The sequence below is a fragment of the Podarcis gaigeae genome (genome assembly GCF_964106915.1).
Source record: "Podarcis gaigeae genome assembly, chromosome: 2".
Lineage (NCBI taxonomy): Eukaryota > Metazoa > Chordata > Lepidosauria > Squamata > Lacertidae > Podarcis > Podarcis gaigeae.
The window spans coordinates 28176756-28197428 of NC_139679.1; the positions used below are offsets into that span (position 1 = coordinate 28176756).

General features: G+C 43.5%; 1 protein-coding gene across 5 annotated transcripts in view; it reads right to left on the bottom strand.

Moving 5' to 3' along the window:
- Positions 1 to 20673, bottom strand: part of SLC39A11 (solute carrier family 39 member 11) — a 257070-nt gene that overhangs the window by 229625 nt on the left and 6772 nt on the right. For 3 of the 5 annotated variants that reach the window (XM_083727728.1, XM_083727727.1, XM_083727729.1), the window contains one exon: positions 5880 to 6038. The exons of the other annotated variants lie outside the window; for them this stretch is intronic. In XM_083727728.1, coding sequence (XP_083583854.1) covers positions 5880 to 6038 — 159 coding nt within the window. The remainder of the gene's footprint in view (positions 1 to 5879; positions 6039 to 20673) is intronic. 5 annotated transcript variants of the gene reach the window in all.

A 20673-nucleotide genomic window follows, 5' to 3' on the forward strand; every position in this document is an offset into this window, starting at 1 on the left:
ATTATTATTATTAAAACATGGGGTGGGGGGCTTCTCAAGGACCTGGGAGCTCCCAATGTCATCATCAGCCTATTCCTGGCCTAAGAAATATCTGAGCCATTGGGTAGGTGGAGGTGGTGGGTACCTTGCAACTGGTCCCATCCTGACTGCTCATAAAATCCTTAGGCCAATCGAACAGTCTCAGAGGGGTCGATATTTAGAAACTAGTTATCATGCTAATGCTTTACCTGTTTCCATTGGGCAAGTGTTTTGGAGGAAAGGCTTTTAACTCTTTGGACTGAGACATTAGCACTCCCTGGAGCACAACACCTAGAATATCGCTGCAGGACATTCCTATGGGCTTGGGATGGGACGCCCTTAATCGTTTCGGTGATGCAGCCCACTTGCTATTTGATAGAATACTGCATGCAGCACATCCTGGAGGGGGAGAAAGAAAAGTAAAATGCTCCAGTCCTTTAAAAAGAAATCTAACAATGGGGTCCCATGACATGGGTTAATTAATTTAGTAGGAAGATGTTGCAAAACGTAGGAAGGATCAACATAGGACAGCGGCCTTGACGGTTCTGCTTCACAGCGGAGTGCATTGTTTCTTTGAAGGAAAGGAATACCAGCAGTAGAATCCCATGGCAAGGCAGAATTAATTTACTGGGAACATGCTACAAGGAGGAGGAACAATGCAAGGCAGCTGCTTTGATTGTTCTGCTTCATGGAAGAAATGTACTTAGATGTCTACTCACTAAACAGAGGGGTTGTTTGCTTAGTTGAAGTTGACTGTCCTCAAAAGACAAGCTTCCTGCTTGCTTGGGTGTTTATCTAGCACAGAGAATGTGTTTTCCCTCCTTGCCAAACTGCTGTGCTTGGAATACTAATAGAGGAACCCCACTCCACCTCTAGCAATATCCTTGGAAAAATGCAGAGCTATATCTAGATGGGTTCCCCACGATTCTTTCCATTGCATCAGGGAAGTAGACACTTCTTCTGACTCTGGAAGCAGCGCCACATTTTACAGTGCAACATATGTGTGTCAAAACATTTTCCTCTTCACAGAGTTGTGCTAATTCTTAGCAACTGTACTGGTGATCTTAAAGGTAAAGGTAAAGGGACCCCTGACCATTAGGTCCAGTCGTGACTGACTCTGCGGTTGCGGTACTCATCTCGCTTTATTGGCCAAGGGAGCCGGCGTACAGCTTCTGGGCCATGTGACCAGCATGACTGAGCCGCTTCTGACGAACCAGAACAGAGCACGGAAATGCCGTTTACCTTCCCACCGAAGCGGTACCTATTTATCTACTTGCACTTTTGACGTGCTTTCGAACTGCTAGGTTGCCAGGAGCAGGGACCGAACAACGGGAGCTCACCCTGTCGCGGGGATTTGAACCGCCGACCTTCTGATCGGCAAGTCCTAGGCTCTGTGGTTTAACCCACAGCGCCACCCGCATCCCTACTGGTGATCTTACTGTGCTTATTATTACAACGTGATGTGTTGAAGCCATTCTCCTACCATGATGAGGTTACCTGAAAGACCACCTTGTCGCTTATACACCAGCCAAATCACTGTGACCATCTGGAGAAGCTCTCCTGACTGTCCCAGATTTCCTATTGAAATAAGCCAGGCATCTACAATTTAGGTATTCTGATATTTCTTCTGCTGCTGAAAACGTTTCTGTTTCACCAAGCACTTTTAGACAATTAATTTGATTCCATGTTTGTCATTTGTTCTGTGTTTTATGGTGTTTTAATGACTTGATTGTACAGTGCCATGCTACTATCTTTTTTTTCTTTTCTTTTTTAGTTGGAGGTTTGAAAATACTCTTGGAGATAAATAATAAGAGCGACAGCACCAAGTAAAAACAAAAAAAAATTCCTTCCAGTAGCACCTTAAAGACCAACTAAGTCAGTTCTTGGTATGAGCTTTCGTGTGCATGCACACTTCTTCAGATACACACAGGAATTAGGATTTTTTTTTTGTTTTGACTATGGCAGAGCAACACGGCTACCTATCTGTAACTAGCACCAAGTAAGTTATGCAAGATGGTTGTTTAAAAGATGCAGCTGGGTTTGTTTTTAAAATCATTAGTAGGAGAAGGAACGCATTCTCTCTCGTGCCCCTTATGTAACATCTTCACTAGGCAAAACACTCCTGTCAAAGATTCTCTTCAGAGTCAACTCTAACAACATCCACAGGAAATGGTCAACTTAGCTCAGCATCCCGCCTCCCGCTTGCTCAAAACTATGTTTCTACCACCACTCCTTTCTACTTGGTAGCACTTTGTCTCAGCATCCTATTAAGCCAAGGAAGAAGGTGCCAAAGCCAAGTCTCCTACTGCAATCCAAAGAGTCTCAACACATGTGTGTTTGCATTATTATTATTTATGACATGCACTAAGGCAAGGGCAGCAAACATGACAACCTCCAGACTCTCTTGGACTAAAATTCCCATCATCCTTGACCACTGGCCATGCTGGGTAGGGCTGATGGGAGTTGTAGTTCAGGAGGGCATCAAAGGGCAGTAGCATTTCAAATCACAGCAACCTGCACTCCATCAGAGACTGGTTCAGGCATCGCTGAGTTTCATGAGTGTAATAGCAATACCCATTTCCAAACTATCTTGCACTTGCCATTTTTCTCCATCAGCAGCTAACACACAAACTCCTAGAGCAAACAGGAAAAGCAGGAAACCAAGTTGAGATAGTGCAAGAGGTGATCCTCAAGATCAATATACAGTGGTACCTTCAGGTTACAGACTCCGCTAACCCAGAAATAGTACCCCGGGTTAAGAACTTTGCTTCAGGATGAGAACAGTAATCGTGCTCTGGCGGTGCGGCGACAGCGGGAGGCCCCATTAGCTAAAGCGGTGCTTCAGGTTAAGAACAGTTTCAGGTTAAGAACGGACCTCCAGAACAAATTAAGTTATTAACCCAAGGTACCACTGTATTTAAGAGTTGATCCTTAAGATCAATGCACATGTCTAAAGAGTTTAGCCAGAATTCAGTGCAGAAATAGGCTTTTCTTTACATTAAGTATGCTAAAATTCCCCCACAGCTACTGTGCAGAGCAGAGATACGGAGTGTAGCCAGGATGAAACAATAAAAATAGCTCAGGGTCATCTTTAAAGAATCCTTTTATTCTGAGGGAGCCTCAACCACACATTTCAGAGCAAAGACAGGAGATGCTATTTTGATGGTTTATGCCTCTCAATGCCAGTTGGCCACTGTGAAAACAAGATGGCTCTTTGGCCAGCTTCACCAGGGCTCTTACAATGTCATTTACCAGTCATTAACTAGTACTGTGTGCAGATAAAGAGAACGTAATTACCCAAAGTAAATAACATGAACACTCTTTGTTGGAACTTACTGCTGGAATTTCTGAAACAAAGTACATCTTCATATTCCAACTTAATTGACCATAAACCAGCATAGCTTTCCAAAAATCTACTGGGGCGCTCAGAAGAGCAAAGCAAAACAAAAAACATAATACAGCAGCTAGAACAGTGAAATAAGTATCCAACAAGATGTCCTCAAGTTGCTCCTTGGCTTCAGAGCTGAAAACTTTGTCAGATACAATACAAAAACATGACTGATTTGATGTTGCCTTGTAATCTGAGAAGGGTTTCCCCCTCGTTACAACCCTGGATAATAGAAATAGCTGTCTTAGCTGGCTGCTATAACCAGATCCCTTTTAAAAGAGCTTGGGGGTGAGGGAGAGAGAAGCCAACAGAGATGGAAACACTAGATTTTCTATTAAACCATCTTCCCTATGAAGAAGAAAGCAAAGCTCTCTCACCAGCCTCACAAACATCCCTGTGAAGAACCAATATGGACTGCCAATGTTTTAAGACTATGTAGAATGATGTTTGCATGGCACCTGCTTCAGGCAGGTGACTAAAAAACTATGTTATTTTCTCAGGTTTCAATCAACATAATATGGCTGGTTTTTTGTTGAGCTGCTTTGGAACTGCTGTTCTTACACTATGTATTGTATTGCTTTGCGCTGCGCTGCGTTCTCTGATTTATTGAATTTATATGTAGCCATTTTACTGCATTTTATTAAATTTAAAAGAAAGCATCTTCCCTATGATGGGGAGAAAGTAGACAAAATGAGCAGACAAAAAGAGTTCCCTGCTGTGATCAGGAAATTTCACATTCCATCTTATGCAGGGGGGGGGGTAACTGAGGTACTCGTTAATACATGGCTGTCAACTTACAGATTTGAAAATAAGGGACCAGCAGTCTCGAAAATAAGGGATCAGCAGCCAAAATAAGGGATTTTCAGAGCACAGCTATGTTCGGCTTCTGAACCCCTCCGAGCCAAAGGCAGAAAGCCCAGCCAGCAGCCAAACGAAGCCTCAAGTGGTGGTTCCCACAGCGCAGCAACCCGGCAAAGGGGATGCAGCAAGAAAAACCACGTCACCTCTCCGCTGGGAAGCGCTGAGCAAAGGCAAGTCCCCAGCCAACACTGCCGATTTGATCGGCACAAGGCATGCAAGCTCCATACCCCAGTTGTTCTTAGACTACTTATTGGGTGAGCAATGCAACCAATCAACACAGCTGAAGCGTCCCTCCTCCCTGGCGGTCAAGGAGAGAGGGAGAGGAGCTGCTTCCTTTGAAACCCGGGAAATTTAAGGAACATCATCAATAAGGGACAGCAGCAGGACACAGTGCTGGCATAAGGGAGTTTCCCACCAAATAAGGGACGGTTGCCAGCTATGCATTAATATCTTTAGAGTACAGCTATTTTGGCCCAGACGCTTGGCCAAAGAACCCTAAGGAAATTTATTGATTTTTTTTGTTTGCTGCAAAGAAACAACAACCCCCTTTTATAGCACTGCTTTAAATGAGTAGTTGCTAAAATACTAAACCACCTCCATCAGAAATAATTGCCCCCAAGCACAGCTGCCTCATGAGGCAGTCCCTTCAGGGAGAGATCCAACGGTATTTTCCTCCTACAAGTAGCAGAGACTATTACTGTGTTTAGGCTCTTAAGAAGAGACTGAAGCAAGACACGTTGTTCAAAAAAGCAATTCAGGATCTTCAAATTGAAGGAGGGGAAGAATGCTACCTGAGCCAACTAAAATCTCCTCTTGGATTTGAACAAAAAAATAAAACAGAAGGGGTTGAGGGAGGGAAGAGAGAACAAGCCCTACCAAACAAGAAATGAAAAAGCGTGTCATAATTTCTCATTCACATAACCCGAAGAGAAAGAGCAATGCAAATATGCAGGCTGCCCTGTTAAATATGTCCTCAGAAATATATATATCTTCACCAGATCACCATAAGGTATCTTGCTTCTGCTCAAGCAGAACCCAGTGGAAGAAACAGCTTCTCCAGCTTCATTTCACCCACCAAAGCACACAGAATATTAGGATTTGGTGCAGGGATTTGCTATAGCAGCAATTCCCCAAATCTCCATCAGTCCCAAGTTGCAAAGGTATTTGTTTCCGTCTATATCCCACAGAGCACAGAAACTTTTAAACAAGGGATGGGGAATCAGTGTCCTTCCAGATGTGGCTGCAATACAACATTTCTGGCCACTGAACATGCTGGCCTGGAGCTGATGGGGGCTGGAGACAGACAATATCTGGAAGACCACATCCCCCCCCCCCAATCTCTGTTTTAAACCAGTATGTTACTAGCAACACATATACTAACTAGACTAAGAGTAGCAGCAGCAAAGTCCTGCCACGGTGCCCCGTTTATCTTAAATTTATGAGGACTGGGGCGCAGCCACACTTGAAAAGATGCAAATGGTCTATGGATCCTTACTTAATAAACCCAATAATATAATAAAACAAGACCAGTTTCCAAGACATGTAAGATGAACCTAAGATTGACTTTCCTGGCTGCCACCAAATTATAGAGACTGTTGGAAGGGCTACTCACCAGCCAAGGGAGAATGAGGTCAGCAAAGTACACAAACGCAGCGCCCAGAGTGAAACCAACAGCTACAGGGAAGAAGGCAAAGGCCCCAAACTTTCCAGAGTCCTCTGCCAGTTCAATGGCAGGTGCAAGGAGAGACCAGTAAGAAGCAGCCAGCATAACCTAAAACGATAGGAGAGTTAATGCAAATTAAGGATGCAATAATGTAGCCCTCTTCGGTCATTCTTCGGTCATTCTGGAGAATTATGGCAGCGTTGGATACAACATGGCATTTTCAATAAAGGCTCCAGCACCACAAGTGGAGATGCAGATTTCCAGCCTCCGATCAATACTTATTTCACTGCTACAGTAAGATTCACGGGTAGTATGTTGCATTTCTATAGCAATGAACCAAGATAATCAAATTCCTACCTGTCCTTTGTTCAATAATGTGAGACACCCGAATCCAGTAACTCTACAGGGTAAAATCTCCCTTATATTTATTTTATTTTCTTCCAAATCCAGATGCCTGGGCTGTAAACCATGAATTTAGGAGCTGAATTGATTTTTTTCTTTTTAATATAACTCCCACTTTTAAAAAAACACAAAAAAACAAGGTAAAACGTCCAATGATATTGAGAAGCAATTCCTGTCCTATTTTGTGGCTAACATGCCTTGGAACAACAGAACTATCCAGGAGATTTGGGGAGCTTCATAACAGGTTGTGAAATGTTTCACTACAGACAAACCATGAGCTGCAACCACCCTCCTTTCCTAGTTTACAGCTCATAGTTTGTCTGAGGGAGATAAACCACAAGATCAGGTTCAGACAACACATTAAGTCAAACCATGACTTAATGCTTACAGCAGCCAGAGGACTGAGAGAGGAGTGTAGCAGCTGTGATAATCTCTCTGGGAACACTTAAGCTTCTGTGTTTGCACTTAGTGTTATGCATGAACCAGCTCCATATGCTGAAATTTGGTGGGAAATGTAGGTGGGAAGAAGCTGAAGATGATACATTTCTGTCCACCCTTCAAAGTGTTGCAAGCCAGAAAATAGCTTATCTCCTGAGTTTACCCCAATAAAACTCAGGAGATAAGCTGATAACCCCACCCAGTGGTCCAGGCAGCTGTATTTATAAAATTTCAAACAAAGCATTTCAGCTTTCAGCAATCATATACATCATTACCTCATTTCATGTTTAATACACATGCACAATAAACACTGGCAATTTCTGCTGATTAAGTTCTGATTCCCACTATGTTCTGTTACACTGTGTTAGTGTGCATGTTGGGAACGTGTGTTGCATGTAGCCATTTGCACCATGTAGCAACTTATGTTCTAGCTTTGAGCTGTATCTTTATGATTCACGTATTAGCTGTATTTCTGCCCCAATGCAGACAGCAACTTGCAAAATCTTCAGTTTCATAAAGTAACAGGCTACTATAACTTCTCTATTAGAAGCACACTCAAGGATTTACAGGGGTACACATTATCACATTTATTGTGGTCCTTTGGGCCACTGCCACAAAAGGAACTCCTTTAGTGTATCGTTTTTGCATAATGCAAATATAATACAAACCTGAACACATACAGAGGAGCAAAATAGCAGTATTCGTGTTCTCAGTAGCCACCATGCGAGACTTTCCCGAGGTCTAAGCGTACAAACTTTTTTCTCAAAGAATTTCAACATGGATTTGAAATATGATGCTGAATAACATTTTCCATCCTTTACATGTTTCATCCTTTACATGTTTCTGTCAAGAGCAATTTAAGAACAACGAAAAGACAAATCTTGACTCCGCCAAAGCATAGTCAAAGCAGCAATAAGCACATACAAAATACAGCGTGCTTATTCCACTGAGAAGTAATGATGTCAAAATAACCCTTCCAAACGGGAGGCTAGAGACTAAGCAAATAGGCAATTTTAAGACCGCTGCTTCTTAAAAATGGACTGTGCTGTCAAAGGGAAGTAGCCACTGTGCTCTCTTAAAGACTGTTTTGTTTTGTTTTTAAAAGAGTAAATAATCACTTGTTTATGGCCTTTCCTCCCCACATATGCTAGTTTCAAAGTGCTCCAATTTCTCCTTAAACAGCTGCAAAGCACCTTCCCCACTTAAACTCCCATACTGTGAGGCCAGCAGCAAAACATGAACAGCACATTATCGCCATACTGATACATGTTCTTTATTTGGCCCTTTGTCCAGCCGACTGGTCTTGGAACTAGGGAGCTTTGGTGCACAACAGGGCCAGCAGCACCCAGCAACTCTTTCTCTGAGGTATTTTTTAAGTCTGCTAGTGAAGAAGATGGAATATGAAAGGAAGCGGGGGGGGGGGGGAGAGAGAGAATGGGGGGACCCAAAACACGGGGGGGGGGGGACTTAAGTAAATTTAAGTCCCAAGCTGCAGGTTGAGGCTAAAGGACTGAACATGGCGAAGGCCACTAGTTCAGTGGACTTTTTCCACCATGCAAGAAGGAAGGGAACAGAAAGCTGCTCCAGAATCTGAGAGGGGTTTTTCTTCTTCTTCATTTCTGTTTCTGATCATCAATGTGGCTTCGACGGCACCGAAAGCACCCGCATTCCAGGGGGTTGGACTACAAGACCCTAGTGGTACCTTTCAACTCTACAGTGCTACCTCAGGTTAAGTACTTAATTCGTTCCGGAGGTCCATTCTTAACCTGAAACTGTTCTTAACCTGAAGCACCACTTTAGCTAATGGGGCCTCCGGCTGCTGCCGCCGCGCCACCGCAGCACAATTTCTGTTCTCATTGTGAAGCAAAGTTCTTAACCCAAGGTACTATTTCTGGGTTAGCGGAGTCTGTAACCTGAAGCGTCTGTAACCTGAAGTGTATGTAACCTGAGGTGCCACTGTACAATGCAAGTAGGAATAATGGGAAGGGGTGCTGCGGGCTTTAGAAAGCCATCAGCTTTCTATCACGTATTTAACAGCTTGCAACCAAATTGCTACCTGAGGGAAAGATTTTCAGATCTTCCCACACAGAAGCCTAGTAATCCTTCCACTCGGAAATTTAGAGACTTATAGTTCACGCCCTGTAAAACCACTGGATTACTACAATACAGTTGTACCTCGGGTTACAGACGCTTCAGGTTACAGACTCCGCTAACCCAGAAATAGTACCTCGGGATAAGAACTTTACCTCAGGTTGAGAATAGAAATCACACGGCGGCGGCAGCAAGAGGCCCCATTAGCTAAAGTGGTACCTCAGGTTAAGAACAGTTTCAGGTTAAGAATGGACCTCCAGAACGAATTAAGTTCTTAACCCAAGGTACCACTGTATTTGGTGCGGGATGGGGAGGGACTTCATCAAATAAGGCCCCCTAAGACACAGCCCAATAATAAATGCTGAACTTTCCTCAGCATTTTCTCAGATTTCAGCATTTTGAAGTCTACACACACACACATCCTTCCCTTTACCTCATCAGTGAAAGCAATTACGCAACTGCCAAGGAGCAACACAGCTGCAGGAGAAAGATCGACTAGTACACTGTCACAGACTGCCTTCCACAAATTAGAACAACTGTAACGATTTTATCGTTTGCTCGCTCACAATGCAGAAGTACATAGCCCATACCCCCGCTCCCCAGGAAGGCTAAGCAACTGTAATTAATCACAGGTGAACCTTCCTTTGTCTTCATTATATAACAATTACGTTTGGTGACACTCCTGTGTCACACATTTGAGGATTTCATTATTACCATGGCTTGTGTTGAAAGTTATGCCAAGTCTCTCAATTCCACTAGTGCAAGGATATATACCCTTGTTCAATTGAACTTCTCCCCCTCTCATCTCCACCCGTTCAGTCTGCTCAGGGGTTTCCCAACCCTATGAAATAGATATGGAAAGGGCGGGAAGAGGAGTTTCATTGTGCAAGTGTAAATCCTTGCGCAAACGGAACAAGGGCGCTGTATACGGCCCTTGGTTCTTAAGTGATTTTGTACAGTGCCTGGAGAACTCGCTTTACGAAGTGTCTGTTATGAGAATTATAAGGTCCAAGATATAAAATAAATGTACCAAGCAAATACATACATAAATATATAAACCATATGTCTGAAACAGTACAGGGAAAAGTCCTGAAACCATTTAGTCTCTCCCAAATTGACCAAAAATGTTTCTCTGCAGGGAGGGAGGAAATGGGGAAAACCTCCCCATTGTCTCTTTGCTCACAAATCCTGCCTTAAGGGCACATTTAAGATATGAATAGGGTGAGCCTGTGACCTGGACTCAAGACTCAAGAATTATTTATCATCACAAAAGAATAGCCAGGCTGTCCATTAACAGCCAGGTAAACCCATCAACAGGTTTCCTGCCGGCCAGGATTCTGTTGTAGACCACCCCTTCTGTGATGTATGTACGATGTATTGGGGGGGGGGGGTCTTGTGCTCCAGGGTGGGCAATTTCAAATGTCTATATAAGGGCTTGCGCACCATTGTTCGGGGTCCCTCCTGCCTCCTGCATGTGGTTGTGAACACCCTGTTACAACAGTTAATAAAGATCAGGCTTACTAGCTGCTTTGCTTCTCAATAGTCTTTGGTTGGCCTCTGTTATTTTCTCCTATCGATAGAGAACCTTCAAAAGGACCCTATAGGGGCTCTGTCAGGAGCCTGTCCTAGTCTTGAGTAGGAGCCTGGTAGAGACACATGTCCGACTGGCATATTCTTTGCCTCCTGGTTGATCGTTCGGTAGCTTAAAAAGCTTTCTTCTGCCTAAACATCACAGCGACCAATGCCAACAGACATCAGCACACTTAGGCATCCACAGAGCCTTCGCAGTTCGCGTGACAGAACTCAGTAGCTCAGCATTTTGGCTAATCTACTTTATTTACATATAAACACACATGGAGCATTCTGACTTAGCTCCTTCCTCTCAATCCCATGACTGCAATCACGGAGCAGGAATCTTAACAGGCTCTTGAGTACCCATAAGGGAAAAGAAGCAGTTTTTTCTTACAACATCCGACAAATACTGTACAAACAGATAGGTGATAGATAAATGCAGTAAACAGTGGTTTCTGAAATTCAGTAAGGTCTCATTGCAGTCCTATTTCTCTGTATCATTGTTTCTCAAACTTGGTTCTCCAGCTGTTTTTCTGGGACTACAACTCCCATCTTCCCTAGCTAGCAAAACCAGTGGTTTTGTGTGGATGGAATGCAGCCTACAATACCAAGGGATACCTCAGTCTGTAGAGCATGGGACTCTTAATCTCAAGGCCGTGGGTTCAAGCCCCAGGTTGGGCAAAATTGTCCTGCATTAAGGGGGGGCTGAACTAGTTGACCATCGAGGTCCCTTCCATTCCTGCAATTCTATTATTCTAAGGTAAAGAGCCACATCCATTGCTCCTCCCACTTTTAGATCATTGGTACGCAGCCTCCAGAATGCCCCCCTTGATGAATGCAGCCCTCAGGCTGCGAAAAGGTTTCCTACTCCTGGCTCTGCGGGTTTCCAGTTGCATGCAGGACTGCTGGTACAAGGAAACACAGTGGCTGACCTTAGGAGAAAAGCTTTGGTATTCTGAACAGAGAGTCCTGTTCTGCTTTGACAACAATGCAGTCCAAGTAGCAGCAGCCCAACTGAATGGTACACAGTTCTGATTCAGCTCTGTTTCGCTACTGCTTAGGAACTGGACTGATAGGCCCCCGACCCCACAAAACCCACCATTTATTTGCAGTGCTGCTTTTTGTTCAGAAGGAACTTTTTCCTCTCTTTTTTTGGCAGAGGTGTAGCGACTCATCTTTCTCATCTGATTATTTCTCATAAAAAAGAAAAGGAACCTTTGAACAGCATATTGATACACAAGAAAGCGCCCTCCTCTCTCTCTCTAGGACACCGAGTTCTCTAACTAGAGCTAGGAAGGATGACATTTGGTAGTGCTCTCATCCAAAAGCAACAATGCCAGATTATTCTTCAAATTCCTTGTCTCTGAGCCAGTCAGTCAGCCCTGATGGAAAGAAACGGAGCACAACGTTCTTGGTTTAATTACAATTGTCCTTCCCACAGGAGTGCAAGGAAACGGCATCTTCAAAACAGCCATCATAAGTGGATTGTAATCATAATTAGAAGGGAATGACACCTCTGCACTGAAACAGTTATATTCCAGAAACCCTTATGAATCTCTTGAATAAAGTCTGAGTGCATCCTCCCACCCTCTCAAATTTTAGGAGTTAGCTACAGGGTTTCAATCTTTCAATTTCATATCTATATTTCTGAATTCACACAGCATCAGCTTCCATCAGAGCTGTTAAGAACATGCCAAAGAAGTCATTTGCATCTAGCCCAAAATTGCAGGCAAGCAACATCGTTCACTGGAGGCAATCTCTGTTGGTGAAATGAACTGTTTAAAGAAAAAAGTTTTCGAGTCCCAGAAAGAATGAGGAGGTGAATTTAATTAATTTCAGTTCCTTCAGTTCACTGCATCTTCTGCATTTCACTTCTTCTGCATGAAAGGGAATCCTGTAGTGCTGAAAAATGCTGCGATCTATTTTACCTTTTTTATTAAAAAAAAAAGAATGATCCAACTTACCTAGGATGTGCAAGTCAAGGGTGCCTAACCTCCATTACCATTAGTGGGAAGAAGAGGCATTGATTTCAGCAAAAATTAGGCATGCCTGATTTGGTCTCCAAATTGCAGTCAGCGGCAAGGACCCAGAAAAGTCCTTGTGCACACACACAAATTGCTTCCATATACATTGGTTGGGGGGTTGGTTTTGCCTTCCAGCGCCTGCCATTTGTACCACCGGAGTCCTGCTCTGGAGGGCTGCCTTACTATTAGGGGGCTGTTCAGTTGGCTACTGATGAATGACAGAAGCTGGGGAGGGAGAACTGTTGTGTTAGCTGAAGGAACCCCATCATTTTCTGGATCCAAACCATTGTGTCTCCTGCCTTCACCTCCCTGTTGTGTGTGCCTATCCCACCCAAATGCTTTCAGCTAGGCTTGTGTCGGCTAAACGAAAAACTTGGACGCTGCCGATTTCCATCAGATCTATCGCTACTTCTTGTACTCTTCTCTCTGCTGGCTCATTTATGAAAGCATTTCTTTCCCCAGAAAATCTCAAATCGCTTCCTTCTTTATCTCTCTCTCCCACACACTAAAATAATTACGAAACCAAAATGAAATCAAATATAAGATGAAGCAGCCGTTTAAAATTTTAATCCTCGCTTAAAGCTCTGGCAAAGCAAGGACGTTTTTACAGCCTGTTCAGACTGACACTGATGCTTTCTTAGTCACTTCTGGGAAAAGGTTCTGAAGTTTAGAAAGTACTGTATTTTTCCGTGTATAAGACTAGGTTTTATCCCTAAAAAATAATGTTGAAAATTAGGGGGCGTCTTATACACGGATAGGGGGTGTCTTATACATGGATAGTGCCAAGGGTGGACTGGCGATTGGTTGTTGCCGCAAAAATAGGGGGCATCTTATATATGGGGGCATCTTATAGACGGAAAAATACGGTATTTTTTTGAGATCCCCGCCCACTGCCATCTCAATTTGGATTGGCTGGAGTCCTGCATCTTGCTTCCGACAGTGACCAACCAGATGATGATTACACACATACACACACAAAACAAATGCTTCCAGGGAGCCTATAAACTGGATAGGAAGCCACCACAACCTCCTACTGTTGCCGCTTAGTAACTTGGAGGCTGGAATGCACCTAGCAATAGCCTCATGCTGCTTCTCCATAAACTAGGGCAGATCTAAGAGTGCCCCGGCTGTGGCATTCCCAGCGATGGGCCCACACGGCACTGGCATGAATTATTTTTCTAAGTGCCCCAAGCGTTTCTGAATGGTAATGAATCTGGGGAGAAACTGAAAGCGGATGCATGATCTGGGCTGCATGGTAAGATACTAACCAGAGGAAATAAGATTCATTTGGGGGTGTCTGTCTAGAAAGGATTTGAGAGAGGAATGAATTGATTTGGAGCAGGATCTGTTGGAAAATTAACTGGGGATTAAATGTATTGAAGAGGAACTGAGGTAGGGTGCAAATTAATTTACGTGGGGCACATTGGATGGGAAATTAGATGGGTTGCATTCTGTGTGACATTTAAATTCTAAGCTTGCATCGATGCATATAAATCAGCTTATGCAACATTTATGCAAAGTTGCATCTAAGAGCCCCAATGTTATAAATACATTAGCAATGTCTCTGGCTCCCATGTTCTTATACCTGCTCCAATTAAAACCCTACATACCCCACCAATGGCATGCATATCCTCTCCAGACCAAAAGCCATTTCCTGTGTCACCTTTCATTTCATCCACCAACTAAAATGAGATGAGTTTTTTATTCCAATACATGGAATAGCAAAACTCCTAAGGCACTGAGGAACGCAGGGAGAGAGTGTTGGCAGCAAATGCTTCAAATTAAAAGAGTGCATTTTCAGAAGAAAAAGAGAAACCGGGGGGGAAGAACCTTCCTTGGGTTTTTGTTTTGTTTTTTAAAAGGAGTTGCCGCTCATTAAGGCATATCTCAAAGAACAGGCTTACTCTCAAGAAGGTTATCTCAGCTCTGCAAAGCACGAAAAGGACTCTCAAGTGTCCCTTTTGAATATCTAAGTCATGGGTAGGCAAACTAAGGCCCAGGGGGCGGATCGGGCCCAATCACCTTCTCAATCCAGCCCGCAGACGGTCCGGGAATCAGCGTGTTTTTACACGAGTAGAATGTGTCCTTTTATTTAAAATGCATCCTTGGGTTATCTGTGGGGCCTGCCTGGTGTTTTTACATGAGTAGAATGTGTGCTTTTATTTAAAATGCATCTCTGGGTTATTTGTGGGGCATAGGAATTTGTTCATTTTTATTTTTTCCAAAATATAGTCTAGCCCGCTCCCCCAGGTCTGAGGGACAGTGGACCGGCCCCCTGCTGAAAAAGTTTGCTGACCCATGGACAGAAGCAGCGAGAATGAGGCTGCATGTTCTTCATTCTGTGACCTTACAGTGGAGTTCATGAGTTTGCCATTCAGCTGATGTGACAGTGTCGCACTCTGCATTTCCTAAACCCAACAGCCAATGATCCAAGGCGGGGGAACAGACAGCGTGAAAGGCACTGCATTGTGTGTGGCACAAATCCAGAAGCTACTGAGAAAAGATGGAAGCAGCAAAAGATCTACGTCTCTTCTGTAATCTCATTAGATTCTTGGTCGCAATGCCTGTTGAACGCCCCAGCTCAAGGCATCATCTGCCATCCTGAACTCTGCCAAAAGACTCTCGCCAAAAACAAATAAATGAATCATGAAGAACGCTCCATGCTGTACAATGGTAATAAGGATCACAAATACCTTTCACACCGTATGGCACGTATCTTATTTTCCAGGCTAGCATAACTGTTTTAACCAGCAGAAGGTCAATGACACTGAAGTCACAAAGACTAGCCCTCTTCAAGTGTTATTGTTCATGTTAAGGAAATAAACAAAGGGGGCTGTGGAGACACGTCTGCTAGCTTCACCACCACCCCATATTCCCATTCCGGCTGCGCTCCACAAGCTCCAAGGAGCCTCCTGTTGCAAGCCATGCAAGGCTCTCCAAGTCAGACATTCTCTCTCCAACCTGTGGGAATGATGGAGATGTAGTGCTAGAACACTCAACCTTGCAGTCACCCTCACATGTTGACATAGAACCAAAGAATAATCAGAAGAGGGCTAGAGGGTTGCTTCAAGTGAGGTCTGTATACATATCCCATTTGGTTGGAGTATTATACAGAACCGAACAGTTACAAAAGCTTCTTTCAGCTTATCAGGTCTATAAGGTAAAGGTAAAGGGGTCCCTGACCATTAGGTCCAGTCGCGAACGACTCTGGGGTTGCGGCACTCATCTCGCTTTATTGGCAGAGGGACCCAGCGTATAGCTTCCAGGTCATGTGGCCAGCATGACTAAACCGCCTCTAGCGAACCAGAGCAGTGCATGGAAACACCGTTTACCTTCCTGCCAGAGTGGTGCCTATTTATCTACTTGCACTTTGACGTGCTTTTGAACTGCTAGGTTGGCAGGAGCAGGGACCGAGCAACGGGAGCTCACCCCGTCACGGGGATTCGAACAGCCGACCTTCTGATTGGCAACCCCAAGAAGCTCTGTGGTTTAACCCACAGTGCCACCCGCGTCCTATAAAAAAAAAAAAGAGTTTATACTCTGAGGCAAAATTCTTTTCTTCCAAGGCAATAAAGGAGCTAATTTATAGGCAGAAATTGCTGCGCTGGCATAAAGGGTTCAGCTTTTGAGCTATGATTTAGCAGACATGCTTCTCCCCCCCCCCCGGCCCCCTAAAAATTGCAGATAATCCAATACGGATTGGTCAGCATGACTGATCATTTCAGTGACTTGACATTTCAGCACTGGAATTGAAAACAGCCATGAGGAATTTGTGAAAATGATAAGAGAAGATGGTGCTCCTATCAAAAGATTCTAAATGTTACCACAATAGCAAAGACTGAAAAGACAAGTTTGCTGGAGAGTGCTTCTGTGCTAAGAAAACGTTGCACAAGCTAGCTAGAAAATAAGGAGGCAAGGCTCTCTCTTTCCAACAGAAATGAAATCTCTTACTGGGTAGCCAAAGGATAAAGAGAGAGCCTATCAGAAGACGATATGGCAGGATCTGGAGCCACAAGACTGACTATTGAGTTCTGGTTCTCCATTGCTTCTGGGACCTGAACTTTAATTTAGATCGGGCATAGGCAAACTCCGGCCCTCCAGATGTTTGGGACTACAATTCCCATCATCCCTACCTAACAGGACCAGTGGTCAGGAATGATGGGAATTGTGGTCCCAAACATCTGGAGGGTCAGAGTTTGCCTATGCCTGATTTAGATTATTTTGTGCACAAGGAAGTTGGGAACAATGGTTCCTTGCCCTTTAATACGTTCTTCTGTTGCAAGTGGCATTGTATTTGTAATGTTGTTTGCAGAGCAAACCCCTGAATGGCTCTCCTGCTACTCCACATGGAACTGAGGGTCTTATAAAATCTTAAAATGAATGAAAAGTGTTGTGGAGATTGAGCAGATACCAAATCAAAGTTTCATCTAGATTGGTTGGGTGCCAATTTTGGAAAGACTCTTTTCTTACATAAACTCTCTACACCATATTTCAATGAGCAATTACAGCAGTCTAAAATGATCCATTCTTGGAAGGGCAGGCCTATTTAACTGCGGAGAGAAGAAAGGGAGTGCAAGACACGTCACTGTTTTATGCTGTCCAACCCTGTGTGCAAACATGTACCCAGTTCCTGCATGTGGAACATACAAGAGATTACTTCCTATACGTGGCAACTGGGCACCAAGAACAAACTCTTTTTATCAAAACTGGATCGAGGTGGTCCTGTTGGGGAGCTCTCATGGGGGGGGGGCGGTAACCACATGTAAAGCAGAGCACACAAGGCATGAAGCTGCTTTTAAGGTGATGCAATGCTCTGATGCAAAATATATCAAAGCATTTTGCGGTATTCTGAACTGCCACTTTAAACACACATACACAAAATTATTTATTATTGGCTTAAAACACGCCTAGAGAGATTGGGGGTGGGGGAATCATATCATTTTTCTGCTGCGATTTAGGCAGCGTTTTTTTTTCTTCTATTAAAAAACTGTTTAGGGGCACTCTCATTTAGACTCAAGAAAAGCACCATTTTATAGTTCAAATCAGGAAAAATGAATACAGTACAAAGAGTCACAGAATGTTTAAGTGTATGCGTACCCCGGGGGGGGGGGGGAGCACTGGAATTGGGAAACAAAAATGTATCACCTTTACAGATATAGAATAATACCCAAAACAGTTCACAGAGAATTGATGAACTGCTAACTGCATGCCAAAGATGCCTAAGCAAGGTTTCAACACAATCCCTCAATCTGGTGTGGATTCCCACAGGCTGATAACTGTCTGCTCCAAGGAACTTCCAGGGCTATCTTTCAAGCAGAAGTCCCAAGCTGGGAGTGAGATGGGAAATAGGAGAACACCTTGAGGAGGGGAAGGAAGGAGAAAGTAAAGCTAACGGCAGCACATGTCAACTTTTTTTCCCCCCTTTTCTTTTTTAAAGGCACACCAAGTATCCAGTCCGTGGCAGAATTTGCATGTCCCTATATACCACGAAAGAGCCCGTTGCCCTTTCCTGCTATTATGTGGGAGAAGCAAATCGTGAATTTCTGACTTAAGCGTTTTGTCACAGCCAGAAATTGTGGCTTGTTTCATCCAAACAAATCATAATCAATACAGTGGTACCTCAGGTTACAGACACTTCAGGTTACAGACTCCGCTAACCCAGAAATAGTACCTCGGGTTAAGAACTTTGCTTCAGGATGAGAACAGAAATCGTGTGGCAGCGGTGCAGCAGCAGCAGGACGCCCCATTAGCTAAAGTGGTACCTCAGGTTAAGAACAGTTTCAGGTTAAGAACGGACCTCCAGAATGAATTAAGTTATTTACCTGAGGTACCACTGTAAACCAAGAAGAATCTTTGGTTACAAATTATGGTTTGTTTAGAACAAAACAAACCACCATCCTCTGTTCAGAGGGGCTGCAAAGCCAAAGATCCATGGTTTGTTTCTCCCACGATAGCAGGGAAGATCAAAGCAGCCAAGAGTGAATTTCACGGTAAACTGTGGTTTGCTGTGATATGTGAACAAGGCCTAGATCTGCTCATTTGCAAAGGTGAGGACTTCACTAGGAAAAGGAACATTTCCGAGGGCCTTCTGGCGGTTCCCTCACTGTGAGAAGCGAAGTTACAGTGAATCAGGCAGAGGGCCTTCTCAGTAGTGGTGCCTACCCTGTGGAACACCCTCCCATCAGATGTCAAAGAAATAAATAACTATCAGACTTTTAAAAGACATCTGAAGGCAGCCCTGTTTAGGGAAGCTTTTAATACTGGATGAATTATTGTATTTTATTATTCTGCTGGAAGCCGCCCAGAGTGGCTGAGGAAACCCAGCCAGATGGGCGGGGTATAAATAAATAATTATTTATTATTATTATTATTATTATTATTATTATTATTATTATTATTAGTGCATGCCATTGCATAGAAACACTGGTAGTAGACAGAGCTGGCAGGTGAGGGGACACCCTTTCATAATAATATAGCCATCTGTTAATTCCTCAATTTCTCCACGCAGGTAGACTAGGAAGGTGGGAATCTGACCTGATAATCTCTCAGAGAAATCCTATATGCAGTGATGCTTGGACCAGAAACATGCCACCATGAAGCCAGAGAACAAAGCACACAGGAGTGAATTCCTAATTTAGAATTAAATTCTCAGCGCCTTTTCGATTGGCTGATTGTCACACAACGGAATCAGTGTCGCCAGCTTCAGTGTTACCCAGAAGCTGCCAAAACAAAATTAAAACATGAAAAGTGTTCTTAAAAGGGGCTGTCACGCTGGCTGCTTGTCAAAAACCAGCAAACATCATTGTTTTCGATTCTGGAATGGGAAAAGCGATATTTGTTTCAGAGACCTTTGCGAAACAAAGGAGGAAAATGTATCAAACACCTAAAGCTCTTAAACAGTGTCAGAACTCAATGGAATAATCAACAGAACGGAATATAAAAATTCATTTCATGCATGATTGCTTAACTGCTGGAGTGTGCTGAATTTCTCCTGAAAGAATGACTAGCCATTAAAAAAAAAAATAGCACTTTTATTATGGTTCTAAATCACTGTAAGTTCTTCCCCCACCCACAAAGCTGGAGAAACAAAGCAGGAAAGGAACCCCCAGCAACCCACCACAAACTTGTGGCAAGATATATACCATCTAAAAAGCTTCCTGGACTGGACTTGAGACTAAGAGTGGGCCATACAACAAGAACTTATATAATTTGTTGTTGATACTCTGCCTATCTGGCTGGGTTTCCCCAGCCACTCCAGGCGGTTCCCGACAGAATTAAAAGCACAATAGATCATCAAACATTAAAAACTTCCCTAAACAGGGCTGGCTTCAGATGGCTTCTAAAAGTCAGATAGGTGTAGTGGTTAAGAGCGGTAGCCTCGTAATCCGGTGAACTGGGTTCGAGTCTCCGCTCCTCCACATGCAGCTGCTGGGTGTCCTTGGGCTAGTCACACTTCTCTGAAGTCTCTCAGCCTCACTCACCTCACAGAGTGTTTGTTGTGGGGGAGGAAGGGAAAGGAGATTGCTAGCCGCTTTGAGACTCCTTAGGGTAGTGATAAAGCAGGATATAAAATCCAAACTCTTTTTCTTCTTCTATTTCATTGACATATATGCTTGATCAATTCACCAGGCAAATATTGTTAGATAATTTTTTTAAAAAAGAATTTAAAGGGGGGGGGGGAAGAAAGCTATGGATGCTTAAAGCTGTCTATTACATTTTTACCCTACACTTCCCTAAGCTTAAGACTGCATACATTTGTCACTCTGTGGTATGCTCACAACAGCCTGTAAATTGGGAGTATCTCGGTTCAAAGTTGTTTCCTCAGTGGAAACAGAACAATAGTGGCTTCCATTAAACAGCAAGTTCCAATAAAGAAATGACTGAGTGCATCGTCATCCAGATTTGAAAGAAATACTACCTTGCAAAATCTTCTCCCTTATCCATTCGACAAACCTTCCTACCATTACTTAATTGTCCCTTAATGGAAATCAATCTTGCTTTTATTTTTTTAAAAAGCTTCATTTTTTCAGTGCAACAGATACAAGCTTGGATTCCTTCACAGGCCCACACGGAAAAACAAGAGACACTGTGCTCAGGATTAAATGGGTGTAGCTTGAGCAATTTACACACACCAAGTTGCTCCATAGTTGATATTCATATGGACTCTCTGCTACCTGACAAAGACTTGCTTGTCCATTAACAGCGTGCCAGGACTT